The 24376-nt window shown below is 35.3% G+C and overlaps 1 protein-coding gene across 1 annotated transcript; it reads left to right on the forward strand.

The window, feature by feature from the left end:
- Window positions 1-614: 614 nt before the first annotated feature.
- LOC142545960 (protein virilizer homolog) lies at window positions 615-21911 on the forward strand. Its single transcript, XM_075653417.1, is given in 29 exon segments — window positions 615-803; window positions 2064-2152; window positions 2384-2507; window positions 2803-3444; window positions 3612-3980; window positions 4949-5053; window positions 5192-5371; window positions 6778-6919; window positions 7449-7630; window positions 7828-7913; window positions 8008-8056; window positions 8332-8398; window positions 8489-8703; window positions 8705-8971; window positions 9053-9152; window positions 9661-9794; window positions 10929-10996; window positions 11071-11287; window positions 11424-11639; window positions 14056-14211; window positions 14311-14364; window positions 14465-14679; window positions 14787-14856; window positions 17135-17463; window positions 18791-18932; window positions 19034-20422; window positions 20531-21349; window positions 21447-21518; window positions 21625-21911. Coding segments are annotated over 29 exon segments (6594 nt in total). The 5' UTR covers window positions 615-728; the 3' UTR covers window positions 21646-21911.
- Window positions 21912-24376: the final 2465 nt, after the last annotated feature.

Below are 24376 nucleotides of genomic sequence, written 5' to 3' on the forward strand. Positions count from 1 at the left end.
ACTCAAATAAGAGATCCGTCTCACAAAATTCGACCCATGATACCGTCTTATATAAGTTTTTGCCAACAAATAAACGCTAGCTAACAGGGAGTTGAAAAAATTTTAATCTACGAAGAGATTGATTGCAAAGTTTTGTTTGCTCTCAAGTATTTTAGTATAATTCACTCGTAGAAGATGGGCATTAGTGCATGTGTATACTTAACATGATGAAATTATCCATTAAGTAAAATGTTTCAAATTTGTTATATTTTGTTCAACCAAACTTTGTTTTGTTTGTACGAATTATTAAAAATATAAATAATCAAATTTTATGTAGTAAACAAAATGTAATAAATCACTGACAAAATAGTTTATTCAAATTTTTTTTAGAAAAAAATATCAAACATGATATATTTTTAAAAAAACAATTGATATGATTAAAACAATTATGTTTGCATTTAGTTTTTAATAACTAGTGTAAAGATGAATTATTTGATAATAAGCGAAAAATATGATATCGTCTATATATTTGTTAATTGTTAATTGAATATATATATATATAATGATATCGTCTATATATTTGTTAATTGTTAATTGAATATATATCTATATATATATATATATATCGGAGTTTTGTTAATTTGTTCTCTCCTCTGCAGGTGCAGGTGATTAAACCCTAACAGTATCCCCATTTGCTCCCTGCTGATTCAATCGGATTCTCTTCAGCTCGGGTCAGAGCAGAGGTAAATATGGGTCGGACCGAACCCTGCGTGCTCTACGCCCACACATTTGTTCACCCGCATCTCGATGAATATGTCGACGAGGTATGCTTCACCTATTACCCGCACTTATTCTCAGTTGTTTTTTTTTTGGTGGATTGATTGAGTAATTTGAAGCCAAGAACTCTTTTTTTTTTGTTTGGATATTGAATTTAAAAATTATCTTTATGGGTTTTTCCTTTCACTATTTTGGATGCGCGTAAACTAACTATATGTTTTTGAATGATATGATGCTTCGATTATGCTTATGCATACACTCCGGTTTCACGATATGCAAGAGATTGGAAATAGCAATCAAAGCAAATTCTTTGGAATTAGTGATAATTAATATGTAATTAGAGTTGGCTAGGGGTTATAGACGTTTTTATACGATCCTATTGATATACCGACCTACGCTTCCGTCTTAGCCCATGATAGTTTAGAGGAGCAGGAATGTGAATAAACAACGAACAAAAGGGGATACCTTTATCTAAAGGCACTTGCATGGTATTTTGGGACAAACTAGGTTTCTCGATCTGGTTTGCCCTGGCTCTTTCTGGTTATCTTCTTCATTTCCTCTTTCGGAAAGTACTGGAGTCCAGGCTCAAACAGTTCGACTAGTTAAGTTTGCAATTCATCAAGCTAAGAAGGTTAATTGGCTCCAAGCCGTGTAAGAAAGTGAGTTGAGTCAGTTTTTGGGTTCGGTCTAAATATGTGAGGAGACTAATATATATCCCTAGGCAAAGACCACAGAAAGACTGAAACTCCATATTCCAATTCTGCTGCCTCACTTCTGGGCTTATGCTGGCAGTTGCATGGCGGAGATTCTGTAGTGTGTCATGAGCACCGTTTCATGAAAATTAAGCTCCATATTCCGTGTAGAAATCAGTTTTTTGTCCATTCTTCCTCGGGTGATCAAGTATCAAGTTTTTATTTATAGTTGCTGTGATTATGTGGTATAACTGGAGTTGCCTTAAAGTTCGGGTGGTGATGGGGAAAGATGGACGCTTCAGTTTGTATTATCAAATCTGTGGAAAGTTTGTGTATATGCATACCTTTAAATTAGATCAGTAGATTAGTTAATGGCATGAAACATCCAATTAAGTTGCTCAGAAAGCAGGCATATTTTTCCATCATTTGCACTAGTCCAAATTTTAAAGAGTTTTACTTATGAATCCAAAAGCTAATGTTGAATACAAAACTAGTTCAAACCAGCAGGTTATACCTTTTGATTTGCTGTTATTCACTAATCTTATGTACTGTGTCGGTCCTAAAGTTGAATAAAAATCCTTGAAAATATTTCTCCAATTCTTGTGTTCATCGCAGGTGTTATTTTCAGAGCCTGTTGTAATAACTTCTTGTGAGTTTCTTGAGCAGAATGCTGCATCACTTTGTCCTGCTGTGAAACTCATAGGGTAAGGCGGATATCCACACGTTCATATCTTTATCTCAAATGAATATGTAATTTATTTCGTGAAATGATGGCTTCTCAACACTGTCCGTCCTGAGGATAAGCTGCAAGGCTATTCTTGTTTTTTGCCCAATTTTCCTTTTTTTGGTGGAACTTTTCCAGTTTATGTTGTGTGATTTCTTGTTCCGGTAAGTAATTCAATATTCAAATCTTTTTTGTTTTTCTTTATATAAAGGGCCACTTCACCACCATCATTTGCTTTAGAGGTTTTCATCCAATGTGAAGGAGAAACGAGATTTCGGCGGCTATGCATGCCTTGTTTGTATTCTCATTCATCATCAAATGTTCTTGAAGTTGAGGTGATGCATTTATTTTTCTCTTTCTTTGGTTCGTTGGTTACTTAAACAATACAAATGTCCACTTTAAGTCATTTTGTTTGTTTATTTTCTATTTTTTTCCTTTGTTACAAAGCACGTTCAGGGAAATTTTATGGCAGAATGGTTGATAATCGTGTAAAAATTTCTCATTGGATTGGATAATTCGTGTTTACCCTGCAGTGCTTGCTGTGTATATAGGAAGTTTAGTTGAAGATTGTTTTTTATTTGTGTTTTATTCTGTTTTATGCATTTGATAATGCAATATAATTTGTTGTAGGCTTTGGTTACCAATCATTTGGTCATAAGAGGTAGCTACCGCAGCCTTAGCATGGTTATATATGGAAACACGGCTGAAGACCTAGGCCAGTTTAACATTGAAGTAGATATAGATAGCTCATTGATAGACACAGTTTGTGCTATCGAAGGAAACCTGGAAGATTTACCTCCTGCTTTTCGTTCTACGAAGCTGACAAATAAGGAACTTTTATCTCCCTTGAATATATTAAATATTGCAGCTGTTGCATCGGACGTTCCTCTCGAATTAAGGCTATTTCTACAGCTAGTCCTTAAAATTTTGGACTCTAAGAACCTTGGAGGAGCAGCTGATAAAGTTTTCAATTCCTTGTTATCAGTGGCCTCATCTTATCAAACTATTGATCTGAATCAACTTAGAATTGATGGATCAAAACATGGTGGGGACACTTATCACATCCTTGCCGATGCTTTAAAGGAACTCTTAGATGTTGATAAAGCGTTTCAGAATCTATCTGGAAATCTTTCCACCGAGTATTCAGCGAAAAGCTTGTTTCTCGAGTCTGAGGCACATGTCCCTTCTTCCAAAGAATTGTTGGATACCTTACAAGAACACTTTTATTTTTGTGGCAGTGCTGGAAAAGTGGGATATCAACATCTTTCACAGGTAGCTGGAACCTATGTTGGTTGTCACCTCATTGCAGCCGTTTACATATTCTCAACATTTCAGTGAGACCAGCCACATTGTTCTATATCATATTATCCTTTCTATTTTTCTGCTGCATAGAATGATTTATATTTTTAGAATTGATTTAGCTGTGAATTTGTTTTCAGTATACAAATACAATTCTGTGGTTGAGTGTGGCTCGTTTGCTGTGCTCTAGTGGGGAGAGCTGCTCATACTTTGTTAATTATGGAGGCATGAAGCAGCTGGGAAATGTTTTTACTTTCAACAGACAAAATTCTACTACTATTACTCTATTGCTTCTTGAAGCCATTGAACAGGCTACTCGACATTCAATTGGATGTGAAGGTTTCCTTGGATGGTGGCCTCGGGAAAAGGAAAGCCTGCCATCTGGCATCAGTGATGGTTACAATCAGTTGTTGAAGATGTTGTTGAAGAATCAAAGGCACGATGTTGGGTCCCTTGCAACATACATACTTCATCGGATGCGTTTTTATGAAATTGCTTGTAAATATGAGGTACATGGATTGCACTTTGCTCCGTGCTTATGATTACCAGATGTATGTAATTTGCTTATGTGAGAAAATTACTTTCAAAAGATATGATTACTCTTGTCCATGACGATTAGTATACATTTAATAAGATATGATTGCTCTTCTTGGTAAGCTGGTAATATGTCAACTTAATGATAATAATGGCCTGACATCGAATAGATTAAACTTTATGACATGCATTATTGAAAAGTGAGCCTATGAAACTGGAATCAGGGAGTATATTCTGTTTCTTGCTGGAGATTTTAAGTGTTGGTTGTGTGTTCACTGTTCACTTGGGGGCAAGACATGTCATTAACCTCACTTTTTTATTTTCTTTCATACGGTCAGTGTTCTAAATGACAGTCGAGGAGGCCGCCTAGGCACCCTCGACCGCCCCAACTTTGTCTAAGGTGGTCCGAAGCTATCCATCCGGTGGCGGAGGCGGGCGAGCAGGCGGCTGAGATGATCAATGATTTAAAATCTTCGTAACTGTCAAAGTCAAATAATTTTAAAAATCAGTCAAACTCAATCTATTTAAATATCATAGATATGATAAAAACACTTTTCACACTCTTTTGTATTTACTTTTGGTTTTAAATGTCCTCCACCATCAGACACCACCTGCCTCAAACATTATTTAATAAAAACCCTTTTGCACTTATATATTTATTTGCACTTTGTCTAGATTGTATTTTATTGTACGCAGCTTTTTTATGCATAAAATTTATTTAGTTACATATATTACATAAAAAATGATGATTATTTGTAATTATATTGCATTATTATATATAATAACATATAAAAAATTGCTAGCCTCTCGCCATTTACAACATTGCCTACGGTGTTTGTTCACCACAGTGAGTGATATCTTGAGCAAGGCATTGTATTGTAACATACTTTTAACATATTCTCCTATCCGCTCGACAAAGCGACAATAATCTCTTAACTTGCAGTTCACTGCACTGTCCATCTTGGGTGGTATATCTGCTGTTGGCCGGGTTACAAATTGTACTATGGAGATGCTGACCTGTGTTAATATGCAACTCAAGACACTGCTGGTTAGTTTTTTTGTACTATCCACTACTTTTGGATTCGTACAATTGTCAGTGATGACTTATTTAGTGTTATGTTGGGTGCATATTATTTTATTAAATTAGCATATGATGCTCTCTCTGAACACACATTTATCATGGCAGAAATTGATAAAGTTGAGTGGTCCAATTGATGATCCTTCTCCAATGGCTGCTGCGAGCAGATCTTTCCTTCTCGTTGATGGCGGAGTATTAACATATAAAGCAACCAATGGCTTGATTAATTTGTCAAATTGTTGCTTTTCAAATGCGGACATTGACTCTCATTTGCTTTCACTATTGAAGGTATGCTGATATTAAGCTCTGTATAATTATAACCAACAAAACTAGGTTAATCTCTGTAAGTGGGAGCTCTTTTAGCCTCTAGTTGCAACTTGCAAATTTACTTCTCTTCTCAATCTTTCTCTAACTCCTTAAGATTGTTTTGCTTCTTTTTTTAACCACCCCAGTGATATTGTATTGCTGCTGAGTTTTCATCCTTATCTTGGATCTCTTTAAGGTTTCCTCGTAACCTGTTTTTCTTCAATCTCTCTGTTTTCATGATAAAATATTTTACTTTTCTTTTTTAACATATTCCTCAATATGTCTTAGTATGTGATCTGGAAATGTTCATAGGGAAGTCCAGACAGATGGAATAATAGAAGGCTGAGGGAGAGAACCAAACCTCACTTATAATTAATTATAATAAATTCATAGTTTCCGATAAAAAAAATAAAAAAAATATCATACTATATAATTGTCAAACCAAGCAAATTTTTTAAGGATGTTTACATGGAAGTGAGACTTGGTGGAGTAAAATAGCAAAAATGATTTTTTTAACTCACTGTCACCCAGATGTACCACTAAACTAAATTAGCCTTGTAAACAGCTTTATTACTCGCTGATAGTCGATGCGAGTGTTAGTTTTAATCAGGCTGTTCTTTTCTTCTTGCTTTGCATAGTGTGGCTGTGTCCTAGTTTGATTCTTATTTAGGTTACAACTCTTTGAGAGCTCTCAAGTAAGATGCTTTGATCAATTTATTTTGTTCATGCAAAGGATAAGAGCTTTGCAATTTGCATCCTCACATACCATTTTTATGATTTGTTTTTGGAAGCAATGATTATTTTTAATTCTTTGCATATTTGCAGCATTTGATATACTAAAATGTAACTACTAACTAGAATAAATTTCAGCCTACTGATTGTTTTAGTTCAAGAAAGCCATTAATTTCCGAGTTATTTAATAAAATTCTGATTAGGATTTGACGATTTGTTTATAGACCTTAAAATTTATCTATTATTATCATGAGTTGTGATTATGGAATCTCCTGTAGCATTCTCAATGGATTTTGTATTTGCATGTATTCAAACGAGAAACTCTGATGGTTGTTGGCTCGTACTGCTAAGTCACATGATTGCGAATTTGGGAGATCCTCTTAGCAATTTTGTGTTTTTTTCTTATGCAATACCTTACCTAGGCCACTGCCATTTCCTTTCTATTTCATTTTCTACGCGTAAACTGTTGTTTTACACATTGGATAGTTTTAGACCACCACAATTGTATAAATTGCTTTTTCTTGGCACACATGTCTTTCATTTTAATCCTTGTTTTTCCCTACTTCAAGGTGCATTTTAATCTTCCCGTGTTCATTCTTGTATTGTATAGCAATTCACCTTTTAATTGCATGATTTTTCACTTGTTCTTCAAACAGGAGAGGGGTTTCCTTCCATTGTCAGCTGCATTGCTGTCATCTTCTATTTTGCGATCTGAAACAGGACGAGCGGTTGACTTGTTTGTGGATATTGTATTGCATATTGAAGCAATAATTCTTTCGCTCTTGTTCTGCCGTTCAGGTTTAATGTCCATACATTTGTTGTATTACATACCCTTAATAAAATCCCACAAGGCGTGTGTCTAGACTCAGGGCTTGTCAAGACTCTGCCTTTGTGCTTGGAGCCTTTGTGACAAAAGGTAAGGTGCAGTCGTCAATGACGCCGGATCCTTAACCATAAAGTCCAATTCTTGGTGTACTTCAAAGGCTCAAGGCTGCTTTTACGATCCATCATTGTAGAGATATTAAATCCACGATTAAATGCAAGTTAACAAACATCCGTTTTTTGCTTATGTACTAAGAATATTTGTTTCATCGTTCTTCAAAAATTTATAAAATTTACTTTTTATTATAGTGGTGTTTTTTTTCCAAATATTTAGATTTTTGCTTATCATGTTAGGATGTTTCACTTCAATAAATCACATGTCTATCTTTGCGCCTAGGCTCTACAATACGTATGAGCCTTAGTACTCCACCGCGCTTCTGATAACTATGTACATACCTTATAGTTGATGGATCCTGCCATTCATGTTTACTACTTTTATTTTCAGGACTAGCTTTCCTGCTGAATGAGCCTGATGTTTTCTCAACGGTTATGCGCGCATTGCGTGGTAATGATGATTTTCAGAAGGAAGACCCTATATCCCTTCGCTATGCAACTTTTTTGATATCCAAAGGTTTCTTTTGTCCACCCAAGGAAGTTGGTGTTATTGCTGAGATGCATGCAAGGGCAGTAAGTTCTGTTGTTAAATGGGTTTCTTTGCCCATATGCTGTAAATGTATTAAGCCATTTATGATTTTGGTTCCTCTCAACGCTAGATTTGATTGTGGTTAATTTGTTCTTCACTTGCTATTTATCTTAATTATTTTCTGTTTCATTACAGCTTCTTTTCAAAACAATTTGAATTTATTCTTTCGCATCTTGTCCAGTTAATTGCTGTAGATAGCTTATGTGAGTTGACTCCAAACACTGAAGAATTTCTATGGGTGCTGTGGGATCTATGTCGCCTCTCTCGGTATGACCGTGCCTACTGTTTTGCTTAGAGGTGGAACATTGTGTATTTTGGAGGTGTCTTAAGGCTTTTGGTTTACGTTTCTGGTGTGTTACAGGTCCGAGTGTGGACGCCAGGCTCTGTTGGCGCTGGTGAATTTCCCCGAGGTATAGTACAGGCTTTCAGACCATCATCTATAACCAATGGTCTTATGTTGTTTTATTTATTCGCATGGCATATATTATCACCTAGTTATTTATAGATAAACCTATCTTTTTTGGTGATATGTTTGGAAATTGGATATCTTAATGGTTTAAATCTAAATGTCATTAAGAAGCTCTGTCATCCAGTAAATTTCTGCATTTTCTTAATTGTGATGTTTATGTCATCCCCGGTATTTTTAATTTTACTTTATGAAGCACATATATCTTTTCTGCTTCAGGCTCTTGCAGTTTTAATGACTGCTTTGCATTGTGGGGTGGAATTTGATCCAGTTTCCTTAAACACTGGTATCTCTGCAATTTGACTTGTAATTACTGTATTTTGATTATATTCGTCTTCTTGTGTTTTTATAAATGAGCAAAATTCTTAACTTACAGGACTGTCACCCTTACATCTTGCAATCTTTCACTCGGCGGCTGAGATTTTTGAAGTTATTGTTACTGATTCTACTTCAACTTCTTTGACATCTTGGATAGACCATGCGAAGGAACTTCATAGGGCATTGCTTTCATCTTCCCCAGGCTCTAACATGAAAGATGCTCCTGCACGGCTTCTGGAATGGATAGATGCTGGTGTAGTTTACCATAAAAACTGGGGCTATTGGGCTATTACAGTATGCTGCTGTTTTGGCTTCTGGAGGAGATGCTCACATGGCGTCAAATAGTGTTCTAGCATCTGACATGATGGATGCTGATTATGTTGTTGGAGATTCTTCCAGTATTTCTGATGGCAATGTCGTTGATACCCTAATTGGAAAACGTATTACTAAGAAGGATTTTCCTGGTGTTATTCTACGTGATTCCTCGGTTGCACAGCTTACTACAGCATTTCGAATTTTATCATTTATTTCAGATGATCTGGTATGAGAACTCATTTTTAGCTTTGGTGCTGTTTGTAATTTACCGAAACCGAGACATCTAATCCTTGTTTTATAAATAAAGGCTGCTGCTGCTGCTCTCTACGATGAAGGTGCCGTGATGGTCATTCATGCAGTTCTGATCAATTGCAAACTCATGCTTGAGAGGTCATCTAATATATATGGTCAGTGTTTTTCATGATTTGATGGTATAATTGCAAATCCTTCCAACGCATAAACTTTCCAAAAATCATCATTTAATGAAGGTTGATGTACCCATCATATCACAAGGTGTTATGTTTTATCTTATGTCTGCATTAGTAGTCATCTTGAAAATGTTCCCAACAGCTAGTCTCAAAATTTTGTTAGTTTCTCTAATTACAAACTGTTAAATATGAAATTATTATATTTATTTGGCAATAGTCCACACGCACACCCACCCACCCCATTTAATGTGCATGTTAGGAAAACATATAGTAATTGGGTTTTAGTTTCCAAATTGGAAAAGCATCCAAGTGTTTTCTGATTTTTTCTTTTTTTTCTAGGGGTGGGGGGAGATGGGCGGTGGTTGTTAAATAAGTCTATCTGTCATGCTGCTGCTTACTTGGATTTAAATGGACAAATTTTATCGTGTTCAACTTTCATCATACTACATACTTATTAAGACAGTACTCAATTTCTTGTCTTGGGTAGATTATCTTGTCGATGAGAGTATCGAGGGTAATTCAACTTCTGATCTGCTCCTGGAACGAAGTCGTGAGAAGAGCCTCTTTGATCTGCTGATTCCATCTTTGGTCTTGCTTATCAATCTGTTGCAGAAGTTAAAGGTTTTTTGGATCATTCCAGTAATCCTTGCATGTGACTGGATTTCTAATAAAATATTTCACTTTTTTGGTTCCATGCTATATTTCGCTTTTTTGGTTCCATGCTATATTTCGCTTTTTTGGTTACATGTTAGTGTGATAATTTCTGGATTTCTCAGAAAATATTTCACTTTTTAGTTCCATGTTAGTGTGATAATTTGTATTGAATGGCTATGTTTTATAAACAACCCATAAAATTAATTTGACGAATCAATAAATTTTACTTCCCTTGGCATTTCCCGGTACAACTCGATTCCAGTGGTCATTTTATTTAAAAGATGTTTTCAAGCGTTCTTGATTGACGAGTGAAGGAATGGGTAAAATGATATACACAGTAAACCTTTCTGTCCCAGTTCGAATCCAGTAAAGCTAATCAGCTGGCTGGGCGAAGCCTTTTCTTAGTTTTGTTGAAGTGGGTGTTCAATTTGAATTTTGATTCTGCTGGATTTGTGCCATTTTTTAAAATAATCGCTAGATGCAAGGTTCACGGGACTGAAAAGTCAGTTTAGAATGATAGACTTCTTAAATTTACTAGTGTAATTTTAGAAATAAATGGGTTTTAGGTTCCCTTTTTTCCCAATAAAGTGTGTTCCAGTATCAACTTACATTAAATTGATTGGCTTCCTGGCAGGTTTTTTAACCTTATTTGAGAAGTTATTTAAACACATTTCTATTATTATCAATAAATTGGATTTCGTTTAGAAAAGGAAAAAGAAAAGAAACAAAAGTAATATGATTGTCTACCTTTTAAACCATATTGACTTCGGTAGAAGTTGCAATTGTACTCGAATACGTTGTGGAAAGGAAGAAGTTAACTGTATGTTGAAGTACTAGTAACAAATCCGTTTATGTGGTATGAATTCTATTGTACCTTTTAATTGAAAGCTCATTATGGGCTTTTACTACTTTGACTTGTACCATTTTTTTAAATGGTTGCTAGCTTGCTTGGTTTCCATTAACTACTTACTACCCGACGGTGTCCATCGAAGATTCCACTGAATTTTCCTTACACGCTAAATGTTTCCTTATTATTACATGCCATTACTTGATTTGTATTGGTTTTCTATTTAGCTGTGTTGATGCATTTTCTGATTTTAGGATGTGAAGGAGCAACACAGGAACACCAAACTAATGAACACACTTTTACAATTGCACCGAGAAGTGAGGTATCTTGAAATTTCATTTATTGAAAGTTCAAATACGTTAGTTTAAATATTGTTGAGTAATTTTAAATTTGCAGCCCCAAGCTAGCTGCATGTGCTGCAGACTTAACCCATTCTTGCCCTGAATTTGCACTTGGCTTTGGAGCTGCGTGCCATCTTCTTGCATCTGCACTAGCCTATTGGCCGATTTGCAGTTGGACCCCTGGACTTTTCCGTTTCCTTCTTGACAGTCTGCATGCAACATCATTATTGGTGATGGGTCCCAAGGAAATCTGCAGTTTACTTTGTCTGCTGGTATGTTAACCTTCCAAAAGGATTACTCATTCTGAAGCTGTGAGATGGAAAAATGGATATTTTACTTTTAGTAACAGCTTCAAAGAGACAAATATTTAGCTATCGACTTACTCTGCCACATTTTCTTCCATTTAAGAATGATCTATTACCGGATGAAAATATTTGGATGTGGAAGCATGGAAGGCCGACATTTAGCGTCTTGCGTGCCTTGGCTGTGGGGACGTTACTGGGCCCTCTGAAAGAGAAACAAATCAACTGGTATCTAAGGCCTGGACACTCTGAGAAGCTGATAGCACAATTGTCTCCACAACTTGCAAAACTTGGTGAAATTATTCTACATTGTGCTATCAGTGTATGTAATCTGATTAATTTTTCTGCTACGTCTTTTCTTGGTTTGGCTTTACAATGTTGTGAACATTCCATATACTTCTGTTACAGACCTATTGTTAGTGGGCTGTAGCCTAGATCTAAACAGCCTAAGAGTCACAAAGCTTAGAAGAGTTTAGAAAGAGGGCAATAAATAGATAAGTAATGGAGGAGAGTCATTTTTGGCATTCTGTTCATTTGCTTTTGCTTGGGTGTTAACTAGCTTTCACTAGGGTACATAGATTATCTCTAGGTTTATTTTCACTATGTTCATCTACTATTATTATATATAAAGTGTGGTTGTAACAATTGATCCTACTTGCCGGATGTCGGTCGGAGGGGAAGAAGGTTTGGCATCCGCAGAGATGTTGATGCATTGGAAGATAAGATGTTGAAGCTAACAGAGGATACGAATGCAATGGTGCTGAAATTACATGAGACTGTAATATCAATGACCAAGTTAGTGGAAAAATTTGCAGGTCTTGAGGAGTTGGAGCCGTCCTTAGAAATATTGGTAATGTGTGCAGTTAAGAGGGAGGAGCAGCAGTTCACTGACAAAGTTGCTAATGAGAGTGAGGAGGAAGGGGAAGAGGGAGACCATGGTCCAATTGCAGCGATGAAGATCAAGGACTCTGTTGGGAAGAATGGCAGACAGGGAAGTAGAAATTGAGACTTTTGGGAATTGAGGCCCAAGATTGAAGATGGCAGACAGGGAAGTAGAAATTATTGCCGCACACAACTGGATTTTTGCTGTAGTAGAACGAGGCAAAGCATTGGGCTAATCAATGAATTGGACCTAGGTCTAGTGTTTCTGCACGGTGCCTTTGACGATTACGTCTACCTTCTTCTCCGAGAAGGTGTGGTGCTCGAGTATAATGTGGAGGGTATACCCGTTGATGAGGTGTGGAATAATTCTATTGTCGAGGGTATTTCTGATTTTAAATCTCATCTCTTGCATGGTTTGATTCACGACCATGGGTCTGTGAATGATGAAGGCTGTTAAATGTGGGAAGTCTATTTAAACTTGAAGGAATATGCTGCAATGTTGTCAAATTGTTGAGATTTGCCTCACTTTTTGAGGAGATTAACTTTATTTTGTCGATTGAAGAAATCACTTTGAAGGTTATTAGCATAGAAGAACAGGATGCTATGGGCCTTCTTCTTGTGGAAGTTTGATACTCCTGCAAAGGATGGCATATGCCAAAATACAATTATTTCTACTTGTGCGCCTGATTTATGTTTGGATAAAATTAATAAGCTACTACCAGAAGATGATGCCGAGTCGGTTAGTGGTAGTATGAAATGCCAATCAATCACCAGAGAATTTGGTGCCCTTTTGAGCGTTGACGAGGATGTTTTGGACGAGATTAACACCAGGAAACTTCTTAAGAGTTATGGCGGATTTCATGAATCGGTATTCTTTGCAAGTGTTAAAGAGCAATACGAGATTGGGGTTTTGTACAGCTGTTCTATCTACATTAAAACATTGGAGGCAGCTTGTTATGCTTTCCCTCAACTTATTTTGGCGTTAATTGTTGTAGTAAATATTACTTGTATGGGATCTAATCTATTAGACTCATGTGCAGAATCCGTCAGTGCCCCTTTTGTTGCTTCAATTTCATTTCTTTGGACAAATCATGATTTGATTGCTATGCTGTATCTCCCCCTACTCAGCTCCAATGGTATTATTTTGTGTTTGTTGATCACCTTGTTTGCAACTAACTTCTTTGAAGTCAGTAATGTCGAAAAGATTGAACCAGCATTACAGAAGCAGCTTATTATCTTCACAGCAGCCATAGCAGCTAGAATTGCTGTTGTCACCATCATGGCCCTACTGTCCTCTTTTACCATATTTAATTTCAGAACCCAGAAAGATATCAAACGTTGGCAATTGTTATTGCGTAATGTTGTTGGTTTTTGGGCTGGCGGTGTTGGTGGGGTGCGCCGTTCTCTATTCGTGTTCCTAGTGATCGAGGAAGGACTGGATGCATTGGAACTAGAGCTGAACAAGTTATCTTCAACTCTTAGCCTTGAGGACAAGGCTAATTTTGAAGGCAGGTGGTATTGTTACGGACCTATTATTAGTGGGCTGTGGGACTAGATCCAAACAGCCCAAGAGTTGCAAGGCTTAGAAGAGTATAGAAAAAGGACAATAAACAAATATGCGAGGGAGGAGAGTCATTTTGGCATTCTGTTTGTTTGCTTTTGCTTGGATGTTAACTAGCTTGTTCTATGGTACAGAGATTATCTCTGGGTTTATTTTCACTCTGTTCATCTACTATTATTATATATAAAATATAAATTGTGGTTGTAACAAATTCACTCATCTTTTTTCTTGGACCTGAATATAGTATTTCTTTTCGTTATATTTTTTAAATCTAATCAGTTTTGTCATTGACCAGATGTCGATTGTTTTACAAGACATCCTACGTATCTTCATTATTCGTATTGCGTGCCTAAATATGGATAATGCTTCTGCATTGCTAAAACCATTATTATCGTGGATCTCTCATCGCCTCTCAGACCCATCGGTAGTATTCGATGTGGATGCCCACAAGGTTATGAACAATTCATGTTTATGTACGTTTTTTAAAATATTTGTTACTTGAAACAAATTTCTCCTCTTGCTGTTACATTTTTTTAATGTTTTTTTTCAGGTTCACCAATTGCTTAATTTTATTTGCATCTTATTGGAGCATCCAAATGCTAAGGTATTCTTGTGTCTTGGAACTTGCCATTGTTGCTTCATTTTATAAACCAGCATCAATATGACCAGCGAGTGTGTGTGTTTTCTCTTTATCCAACTCACAGCCGTTATTATTGAAAGAGGGTGGCATTCTGATGCTCACAAAAGTGCTTGACATGTGTATCGAAGCTGCCAATTCTGTTGTGAAACATTCCCCTGAAACCATAAATGTAGCAAAATATGGATCATCCTTGCTTAGTTGCTGCATACCGGTGTTCAAATGCATTTCATTAATCTGTGATGGCCAGACATCTGTTCAACATTCTAGTCCGCGTGATAGGTCAGAAACATCACTTTGAATATGTATATGATGCCGCTGTTACCCCATATCTACTTGGTTAGACAATTGTAATTGCCTTACAAAAATATAATATCTGTATTTTTCAGGAACGTTACTGACAAGTTTACGGCAGAAACATGTTTCATATTTTTGACGTATCTCCTTAAATTCTGCATGGTATGTTCACCTTTTATCTCCTTTATGTATTCATAAGAACAAATGATAAGTTCAATTGTTCTGTATAACTCATAGCTATCCAATGTTGCTTGTGCCTGGGTGGTGCAATTGTTCCATGAAAAGGCTGTTCATATGGTATGCATAATATTATCTTATGAAGTTAAGTATTAATTAAAAGTGATATCACATAGACTGGTAGCATCATGTATTCGTTCCTGTTGATAATGTTTACATTTGTTTAGGAATCTCGAAAGCAATTTAGATGTTATAAGTGATGGCTTACTCCATCGACTAAATTGAATATTCAGTCTGTTTTTTTTTGTATGAGAAACAATATTTGATAATATTAGGAAAATTAACGTTAAATGTTACAAAATGAGGATAAGTTATCTTCAACTACTTAAAAGATAAAAGACGCTTCGTTACTTCATTAACAAATAAAACTTCAATCCTTAACTAGACCTGAAATCGAGAAATACTTAAAATCTGAGTGCTTCTTTGTGCAAACGGCAACCCTGAACCTGATCTTTTCCCAAAATTCATTAATTTCATGCCAAAAAATCCTTCCCCTCTTGCCAAGTTCACTTCCAATATCTAATACGAACATTTCACACGCTAATCATGGAACAACTGACATCAAACCCAACTCCTCCAAAGCTTTGGACCAAATACAATTCATGAATGTACAATGCATAAGTATATGTTCTTGAGGCTCCTCTTCTTCTCGACATTGGACACACCTATTTGGACATAGTGCACGATTAGGCCATTTTTCTGCAACATGACGCAAGTTGCAAATTAACCAGAGCCACAATCCACGAGAATACTTGAACCTTGTTTGGAATTGTGGATTGATTCTTTCCAAATAAATTGAAAATGAGGAAAAGAAGGAAAGACAATTATAAAAAAGAATGATTCATAGAAAGATTTAATAAAGAAAGATCGTGAGGAAATTCCTTTCCAAACCTTGAAATCCTCACCTTCCACATCCAACCTAACATTTTCTAAAACTCCTAACAAAGAACTCAACTCACTTATTTCTCCATCACTCAAATCCCTTCGGAAATGCGCGATTAGATGAATATTCAGTCTAACAAAGTGCTAAAACACATTTTACTTTTTCTTTCATTCTCACTCCAAATGTTTTCATACTAAGATTCTATCTTGAAAGAAGGCTGTGCACAAAATGCAAGTGGGATGATGTTTACAAAAGGTGGAGGCACGCCTCTTCCTCAGGCCGCAAGTTGTGACTGAAGTGCAGTGAGGCGCGCTTCAGGCCCTTACAGTTAAAAAAAACCCAGTGGCATATATTTTTGTTTACACCTAAGCCCAAAAGTCCCTGCTTCTATTGATGTTAAAAGAAAAAAAAGTCAAGGCCCAGTCCAGAAATAAACCCCGAGATCAATTTTAGAATCATCATATTGCGATTTCTTTCTAGCCTTCCCTAAACCCTCTGCCGATCTAACTCCCAAAACCCAGATGAGTTTTGTCTTTCGTTAGTATATGTTCTGTTATTGTTTTCTTTGATTCGGTGCTTGCTATGGTTTCATGTTTTATTGTTTTAAGTGCTGTTCTCAAGTATATGCCTCTTTGCGGTGTTCCTCGGTTATATAATTGTCCTGCCTTGGGCTACCTTCTTTGAAGTTAAACATTTGTGCAGGAGATTGAGAACTGTAACTTTGTTTTTGTAGTTGAAAAAACGCTGTAATGTAAAATTATAATAAAATTCACATATCATGCCTGGTGGGCCGACATTCATGCGTCTTAGTGCACTTTGTACCTTAAATAACTTTGTTAACAAGTGCATATTTAATTCACTATTTCTGTAATGCTTTTATATTATCCAAATTTGCTAGACAATCTTGTTGTAGGTTAGCTCTTCCTTTTTCTTTTTCTTTTACCATGCGCAAGAACTTCCCATTCCAATAAAAACCTGAAGTAATTGGCTGTCCTTGTTTCCTGAAGCTTGAGTATTGAAATTGTTTTTTACATTCCTTGGCCAATGCTTTCTTGCATTTTTATCTTGCTCTCCTTTGATTTACCTTACCCTTGGATTTATTTTATCCTTCTGTTTTGCCTTTTATTTAACTTTCTAATTTCTGTCATGATGCCCTGAAGATAGAGTCTGTCCATAACTCCTGGAGTTTAATCGAAATTGATTTTTCCACCCCTCAATTATGTTTCTTGCCTGTTTATCTTGAATACCCAGTTGGTAGAGGTTATCCACAACCTTATTTAATCCTTTGGTTTACTTTTTCTACTTCCATTTTAATTGTAGGTCTTGCCTGTCGGAAAAGAATTGTTTGCTTGCCTGTCAGCTTTCAAAGAGATGGGTTCCTCTGGTGAAGGCCAAAGTGCTTTACTGTCTATTTTTACACACATCCAGTCATTGGCATTGGAGGATTCTGAGTCTCGAGTAAATCGTGAAAGCAATGCAAGGTTCAACATCCTTAATGCATCTGAATGGATGGAGCATCCTCCATTGTTATGTTGCTGGAATACTTTGTTAAGCTCATTTTCTTCAAAGGATGTGCCTGCAGTACATGTTGCATCTGCAATTGACACACTATCTTTGGGGGCATTTAATTTTTGCATTGATAAAGAAAGGTATGTTTATGACATCACTCTTTTTTCTGTATTTTCTTGATACATGAAAGATTTATTCTTGAGCTAACTTGATTTTTACGTATCAAAGATTTAGTCTCGAGCTAACTTGATTTCAATATCAGTTAATTTTGAGTTGGATAAGTTTTTCTACATCTTACATAAATCATGGTAACTGACACAAGGATATCACTATTGTGGCTTTGTCAATGCTACAAATGGATTAATACAGTGTAAATTTCCATAAAGGACCCGTATCATCCACTAGTTGTAGGGATATGGGGAGATTGAAGAATTACTTTGGGTGTATTATAGAGAAAGCTTACTATTGGGTATGTATTTCTACTATACTTATTTTCGAGGTACAACCGTAAAAATCATTGACTGTACTTGAGAAAGTCACTGGTTTTTTAGCTTAGCTTTTGGTTTTCTTGAGCTGATAATCTAAAGCTCAAGCGCTGCTTATCATTTTTCCCTATGTTAAAGCTTAACATGGTTTTTATGGTATTGGATTCTTTATTCAAGTTCAGTAAATTGGTGACATGCAAGCGAGTTCGGAGTCTGATCCGCGAGGGAATTTACGTGAAACCAGCTCAAATATTAGTCATAGTTGAATAAAAGGTTTCTTTTAATGTATTCAAGATCAAGGGCAAATTTTTTCACAAGTGAATATTCTGTAACCTATACAAAGGCTGAATAGGTCCTACATGTGGAACAACGTGTTTTAGGTGAAGTGAGGCCTATTTGGTTAAAAAAAATTGTACCGGTCTATTTGTGCAAATCATCTACAAAGCCGTGTGTTTAGATCTAATAAAATAATCTCGCAATAAAAATATGATGTTATGAGGATTCCATCTTCAGAGTGCATTCTAATTAGTTTAAGGATTAGGTTGGGCCGTTTATATAAGTTAATTAAAACAGATAATAGGTTTGATATTTTCTTAGCTTTTCAAATAGTTAAAATCAATTTGCTGCGGAATGTGTAGCTATCTCATTAGGTAGCGAGTTTTAATGTCCTAGTTTCATTTAATCATCAATGTCGTGTATCTTAAGTACCATGCACAGCTTATCTAATGGAATTTATTACGCTGCAAGAATTTGCAGATAATTGCATGCTATTAAGAATGGTCGTTAAATTACCGAGTGATTAACTTCGATCAGTCATCCAGGCTTTTCTTTCAGTCTGACGGAGGAGCAACGTAACGAATACTTAAGAGATCAGGATGCTCATATTTGTAAAGCAATTATTATACTTGCAGTAATTATGAAACCATTGCTTGCTTTGTCTGACATCTGTTATTATGTTATTCTGACTTTGCTCTTTCTTCAGCTTGAACTGGGAGAGGGCTTCTGCAATCAAGTACCTTTTCGGAGTCAAGGATGAGAATGCTATTGATGGTTTCATTGAAGAAAGCCTTAAACATATTGAGGACCTAAAAAATTTGATAGAATCAGAGACGAGCAACAAAGCAGTATGTCACACCCTCCCTTCATTGTATCTGGATATATTGTACTCTCACTCAACTATTTTGCCTGATGAGTTTTGCTTTAACTGCTTATTGTGAATGTTCAGCTCATAGAGTCTGCAAATTTGTTACTGCTTTTATTGCAAAAATCTCCTGGCTCCGGGGAGGAGGATGCTACAATTACCAGAGGCTACATTTCATTATATCCTCCTTCAGTTTCCTCGAGAATACAAAATATTGAAGACAGAAGTTTGCTGCGGATTGAAGAGTACTGCACGGCAGAACTTGTCGATAGGTTGGGTTGGGAGTGTCCTGAGAATTTACGTGATAGACTAACACAGACGGGCCTTCCTGCAAAAAGAAAGATCTCTATGGAGGGAAATAGGCATAGCAGAGGTGACATTTCAGTAACTGAGGCTACTACACAAAGTTCATTCTCTAGGGGATCAGTACCTGTTGGCACGCCCACTGGCCCTACTCGTCGGGATAACTTCAGACAACGTAAACCAAATACTAGTCGGCCTCCTTCTATGCATGTGGATGACTATGTTGCAAGAGAAAGAAATGCTGATGGTACTAATAGTTCTAATGTAATTGCTCTGCCCCGGATAGGAACTTCGAGCGGAAGACCACCATCCATTCATGTGGATGAATTCATGGCCAGACAAAGAGAGCGCCAATGTGTTGTGGGAATGGCAGGCAGTGATGCAGCAACACGAGTGAAAACAATAGCTTCCCAGAACAGTGTAGGCGAGGAGAATTCCAGTAAACCTCAGCGGTTGAAACCGGATCTCGATGATGATCTTCAGGGTATTGATATAGTTTTTGATGCTGAGGAATCTGAACCTGATGATAAACTGCCTTTTCCACAATCAGATGATAATCTACGGCTACCTGCACCTGTTGTGGTTGAACAACTATCTCCTCATTCAATAGTGGAGGAGACAGAGAGTGATATAAATGAAAGTAGTACATTCTCACACATGGGGACTCCATTGGCATCAAACATGGATGAAACTATTCCAAGTGAATTTTCATCAAGATTATCAGGATCTCGTCCAGGGATGCCATTGACTAGAGAACCAAGTATTTCTTCGGATAAGAAGTTTTCTGATCAGTTGCAGGACTCGAAGAATTTTTCCAATAGAGTTCCTGGTGTAAACGGTTCCTCTGAAATAGCCAGCAGTTCAGGAGTTTCTGTTTCAGCTCATACTAATAGTCCATCCTCATCTGTACAATATAACGTTGATTCCTTCATCCCTCCTAACTTATATTCAAAAGAAAATCTTCAGAATAGTAGAAATGTTCCTTTAGGCAATACGCAAGTTTACTATGACCCGAAATTTTCTTCAAATCAGCCTCCTTTGCCTCCAATGCCGCCGCCACCAGCAGTCTCACCCTTGATGTCTCGAAGTTTGGATCCTGCTATAAGCCAATCTTCATCGTTTGCCAAACCTGTAGCAGATATGCAGGCTCAGGTTCCTCCTGGATTTCATGTAGGAGAAGATCTAATCTCATTTTGATTATTTATTTCTTTTTTGACTATTTATTTATTTTTTTTGCTTTAAAAAAATGATTGGAGTATGTTTATCTATGTATTGCAGGTTCAGTTAGAATATGGGCCTTTGTCTACAAAGAGTCCTACCCCACCTGCTACCTCCATCGCAGTACCTCCTATGAAGTTTGGACGGGCATCGCTTTCCTCCTCGGTTTTATCTACTCGGCCCCCACCTCTTCCTCCCACACCACCTCCTTACTCAGTCAATGCTTCTGCTTTATCTTCATTGAAGAATTCCACTTCTCAATCACCTCAGTATTTTCAAACCGTTAGTAGTTCTGATCTACAGCAAATCTCTGTTGCACCAAAAGTTGATAGCGGATTTGTAAACCCTGCAGCTTCACGTTCAATGCTCTCTTCTTATCCCCCACCTCCTTTAGGTCAACCATTGCTTTACATGTCCGGGTCCATACCTGCCAATCTATATGGAAATAATTTATTCCAGCAGCACGGAGACAACTTGCCCAATTTCTCGCAGAATGTTTCCATCTCTCTCGCTTCCATTCACTCCATCCCAACCCTCTCTCAGCTGCAACCTTTACAGCCACCACAAATCTCTCGCCCTCCGCCGCAGCATCTCAGACCACCCGTTCCAATTTCCTCACAGTTGGATCAAGGCCCACCACCTTTGTCAAAAGTTTCCCCACGAGTGCAGCAACAGACATCCCAGGTGCTGCAGCCTCTCCAAGCCTCCTCGTCTAATGTGCACTATCAAACCCCACGAGAGGAACATTTACCACTTATATCGCAGCAGCAGCAAATGGATCGATCACAACTTCTACAACTGCCAGGGGACCGCACATCCCAGCAACTAGATCCTGCATTGTCATTACAAGAGTATTTTAAATCACCTGAAGCTATTCAGGTACTTCGTATGATGGTAGTACATATTATATAACGGTACAAGTTTGGTGAATGGTTCATCATGTTTTTGACCACTGGTTGTTTAACTTGAATTACAGTCCCTTCTGAGTGACCGGGATAAACTCTGCCAACTTCTAGAGCAACATCCAAAGTTGATGCAGATGCTGCAGGTTTCACTACTAACATTTAGCTGAAACAATTTTGCTTTATTGTTTTGGTCTTGATAACTCCTTTGTTGTATATTCCTGTTTGATCATTTTCTTTACGTTTTACCAGGAACGATTGGGTCGACTATAGTGGTATTTCGATGATGATGAGCAATCCTCACCATGACTGAGCCTAGGAAACCTGTATTGCTATGCTCCCGAGTGGCAACATCACCTTCCGAGTTATTTGTTTGTGCAACCTTTATGTTATATTTTCTTATCCAATGAAACTGTAAATTGAATTAGTATTTGTGGTCCGCCATTTTTTGATTGCAGGACAGTTTAGTTAATGTTGTATAAATTATTAAATGCAATTTTTTGGTAATCATCTCGCTGTAAATGGAAATATTTTTGAAACCCATTTATGATTAAAGATGCAAGTTTCTCTTCGGAATATAATTAGTCACCCTCGCTCGTCAGAATTTATGGTTTTATTTCGAAAGCAAGTTTTTCTTGCTCTAAACAGGTTGCAGCTCTAAGCATGCTAGGTAGAAGGGAATGAAAAAGAGAATGAAAAGTTGATAAATAATTATTTTGAATTAATATTCTTTTCAAATAGAGAATATTACATTAATATCTTTTATTTTCTAAAAGGTTACGTATGAAAAAAAACATTTAAAAAAAACCGAAAAATGAATAAACAAATTGTCAGATATCATGCTTTTTCAAGGTGTCCTCGTAAATTTTATCATCATATCAATAATCAAGTAAAATATTAGAATTGTGATAGTGAAACTGTGGAAAATGTGAAATTTTTTACTAACCAAAATCACATTAATTAATGAAAAGTAAATACGTAATTAGTTATTAATTCATAATTTTAATATAATCTTAATCAATCAAACTAAACAAATTATTATTTATCTCACTATTCCATATCTATATATAATCTTCTCATCCAAGGTAAATACAGCCAATACAAGGAATCGCAAGGGTTTCGTTTATTTGGTTATGCGTGGATGATACAAAGCAGTGAAGCAAGGGCAAATTATTCACTACCAGCGTGAAAAGTTTAAAAGCAAAAAAAAAAAAAAAAATGCCAAATCAATGATTTTTAAACGTAGCACAAATTTTTTTTGCTAAATCAATTATTTTTAAACTTGTCTATTTATGTTTAACTTTAGATGGATCTATGCATGTAATTGGAACTATAAAGTTTTAAAAATGTATTGATTTATGAGGAGTGTTACTAAATGTAAACATTTGGTTATATTTTGTAATTTAAATATATCATTAATTTTAATTTAATAAATAAATCGTATAATTTTATGATTATAATTTAATCGTAATCTATACATATTATAAAAGTGTGAATCAAGGTCAAAGTTTTTCTATTGTGTATTGTCAACTTTGTCCTTAGTTTGTACACACAGTAAAAATTTAGTGAGTATGTTTTTGTCAAATCAGTTATTATGATAAGGACAAAATTGTCAAACTACATTTTTGTTAGATAATGATCAAGTTGCCAAAAAAGCTGAAACTTTAAAATTCTTTGATTTTTATTTTCTTGTAGATGAATTGAACAAACTTTTTTCACAAAAAATATTAATTTGAAAAAATTGAAATACCAAAATATATTGGTTTTATTTGCTTATAGATGAAGTGAAAAAAAATTTTTCACAAAAAACTTAATTTGTAGATTTTTTCACAAAAAAGTTAATTTGTAGAAGATTAAAATAACAAAATTCTTTTGTTTTATTTTCTTGTAAATAAAGTGAAAATATTTTTTCCACAAAAACTTAGTTTATATAACGATATGATGTTAAATATATTTTATTTTACGTTCATTAAGATTAATTATTTTAAAATGAAGAATTAAACTAATGAAGTCAAATAATTAAACTAATATTTTTCACAAAATATTAAATTGAATATGATTTGTTTTATTTTGTAAATCTATAATCTTTTGAATGAGTTATATATGCAAGAAGTTTCTCAGAAAAAAAAATTAATATATACAAATTTAATACTTCCAATAATATAGTATGAAATATAAAAAAATATATGTTATCGTAATTTTGAATTTTTGTATTTAAATAACATTTGCATAAATATGTTATATCATTAAGAGTTGAACACTTTTTTATAAATATAATAAAATATTAATTAAATCATATTTTGTCAGTTGTCTAGCAGATAGAGTAACCAAAATTCATTGATTTTATTTGCTTGTAGATTAAGTTAAAATATTTACAAAAAATAAATATAAATATAATTTGTAGAATACTGAAATAACAAAATTCTTTGGTTTTATTTGCTTGATGAAACAAACTTTTTTTTCTACAAAACACTTAATTTGTGTGGAAATTTGTAGAGGCATCAAATAGAGAAGAATATACATTTCTTCTCATAAGATTTGCTAATGAAGATGGCAAGAATATTGTTTTTTCACAGAGAAGAAAAAACTGATGACAAAAAGAAAAATCGTGAAAGCAATATAAATTGAAAATATAAAAGAAGAAAACATTTGACACAATACTTTAATTTAAGGTTTAGAATATATTATCTATATTATATTTTTATTTTTCATAAATCAATAACACGTTGTAAAATAAGTGGTCAACATTATGTATTATACTTTATTCTTCTCTCAAATTTAATTTTAATAACTATTGTGATATCAATTTTATATTATATTTTCTCCAATGTCTAATTTATACAAAATTATAATATTTATTACTACTATGTTTTTCAACAATTATTAATTTATTTAGATTGCGCTTGGATAAATTGATTTCAAATTTATGGATTAGAATTATAATTTTATTGTTAACAATGAAATAATATATCAAATATTGAATATACACATTACTTATTTATAT

The sequence above is a fragment of the Primulina tabacum genome, chromosome 5, assembly GCF_025594145.1.
Source record: "Primulina tabacum isolate GXHZ01 chromosome 5, ASM2559414v2, whole genome shotgun sequence".
NCBI lineage: Eukaryota > Viridiplantae > Streptophyta > Magnoliopsida > Lamiales > Gesneriaceae > Primulina > Primulina tabacum.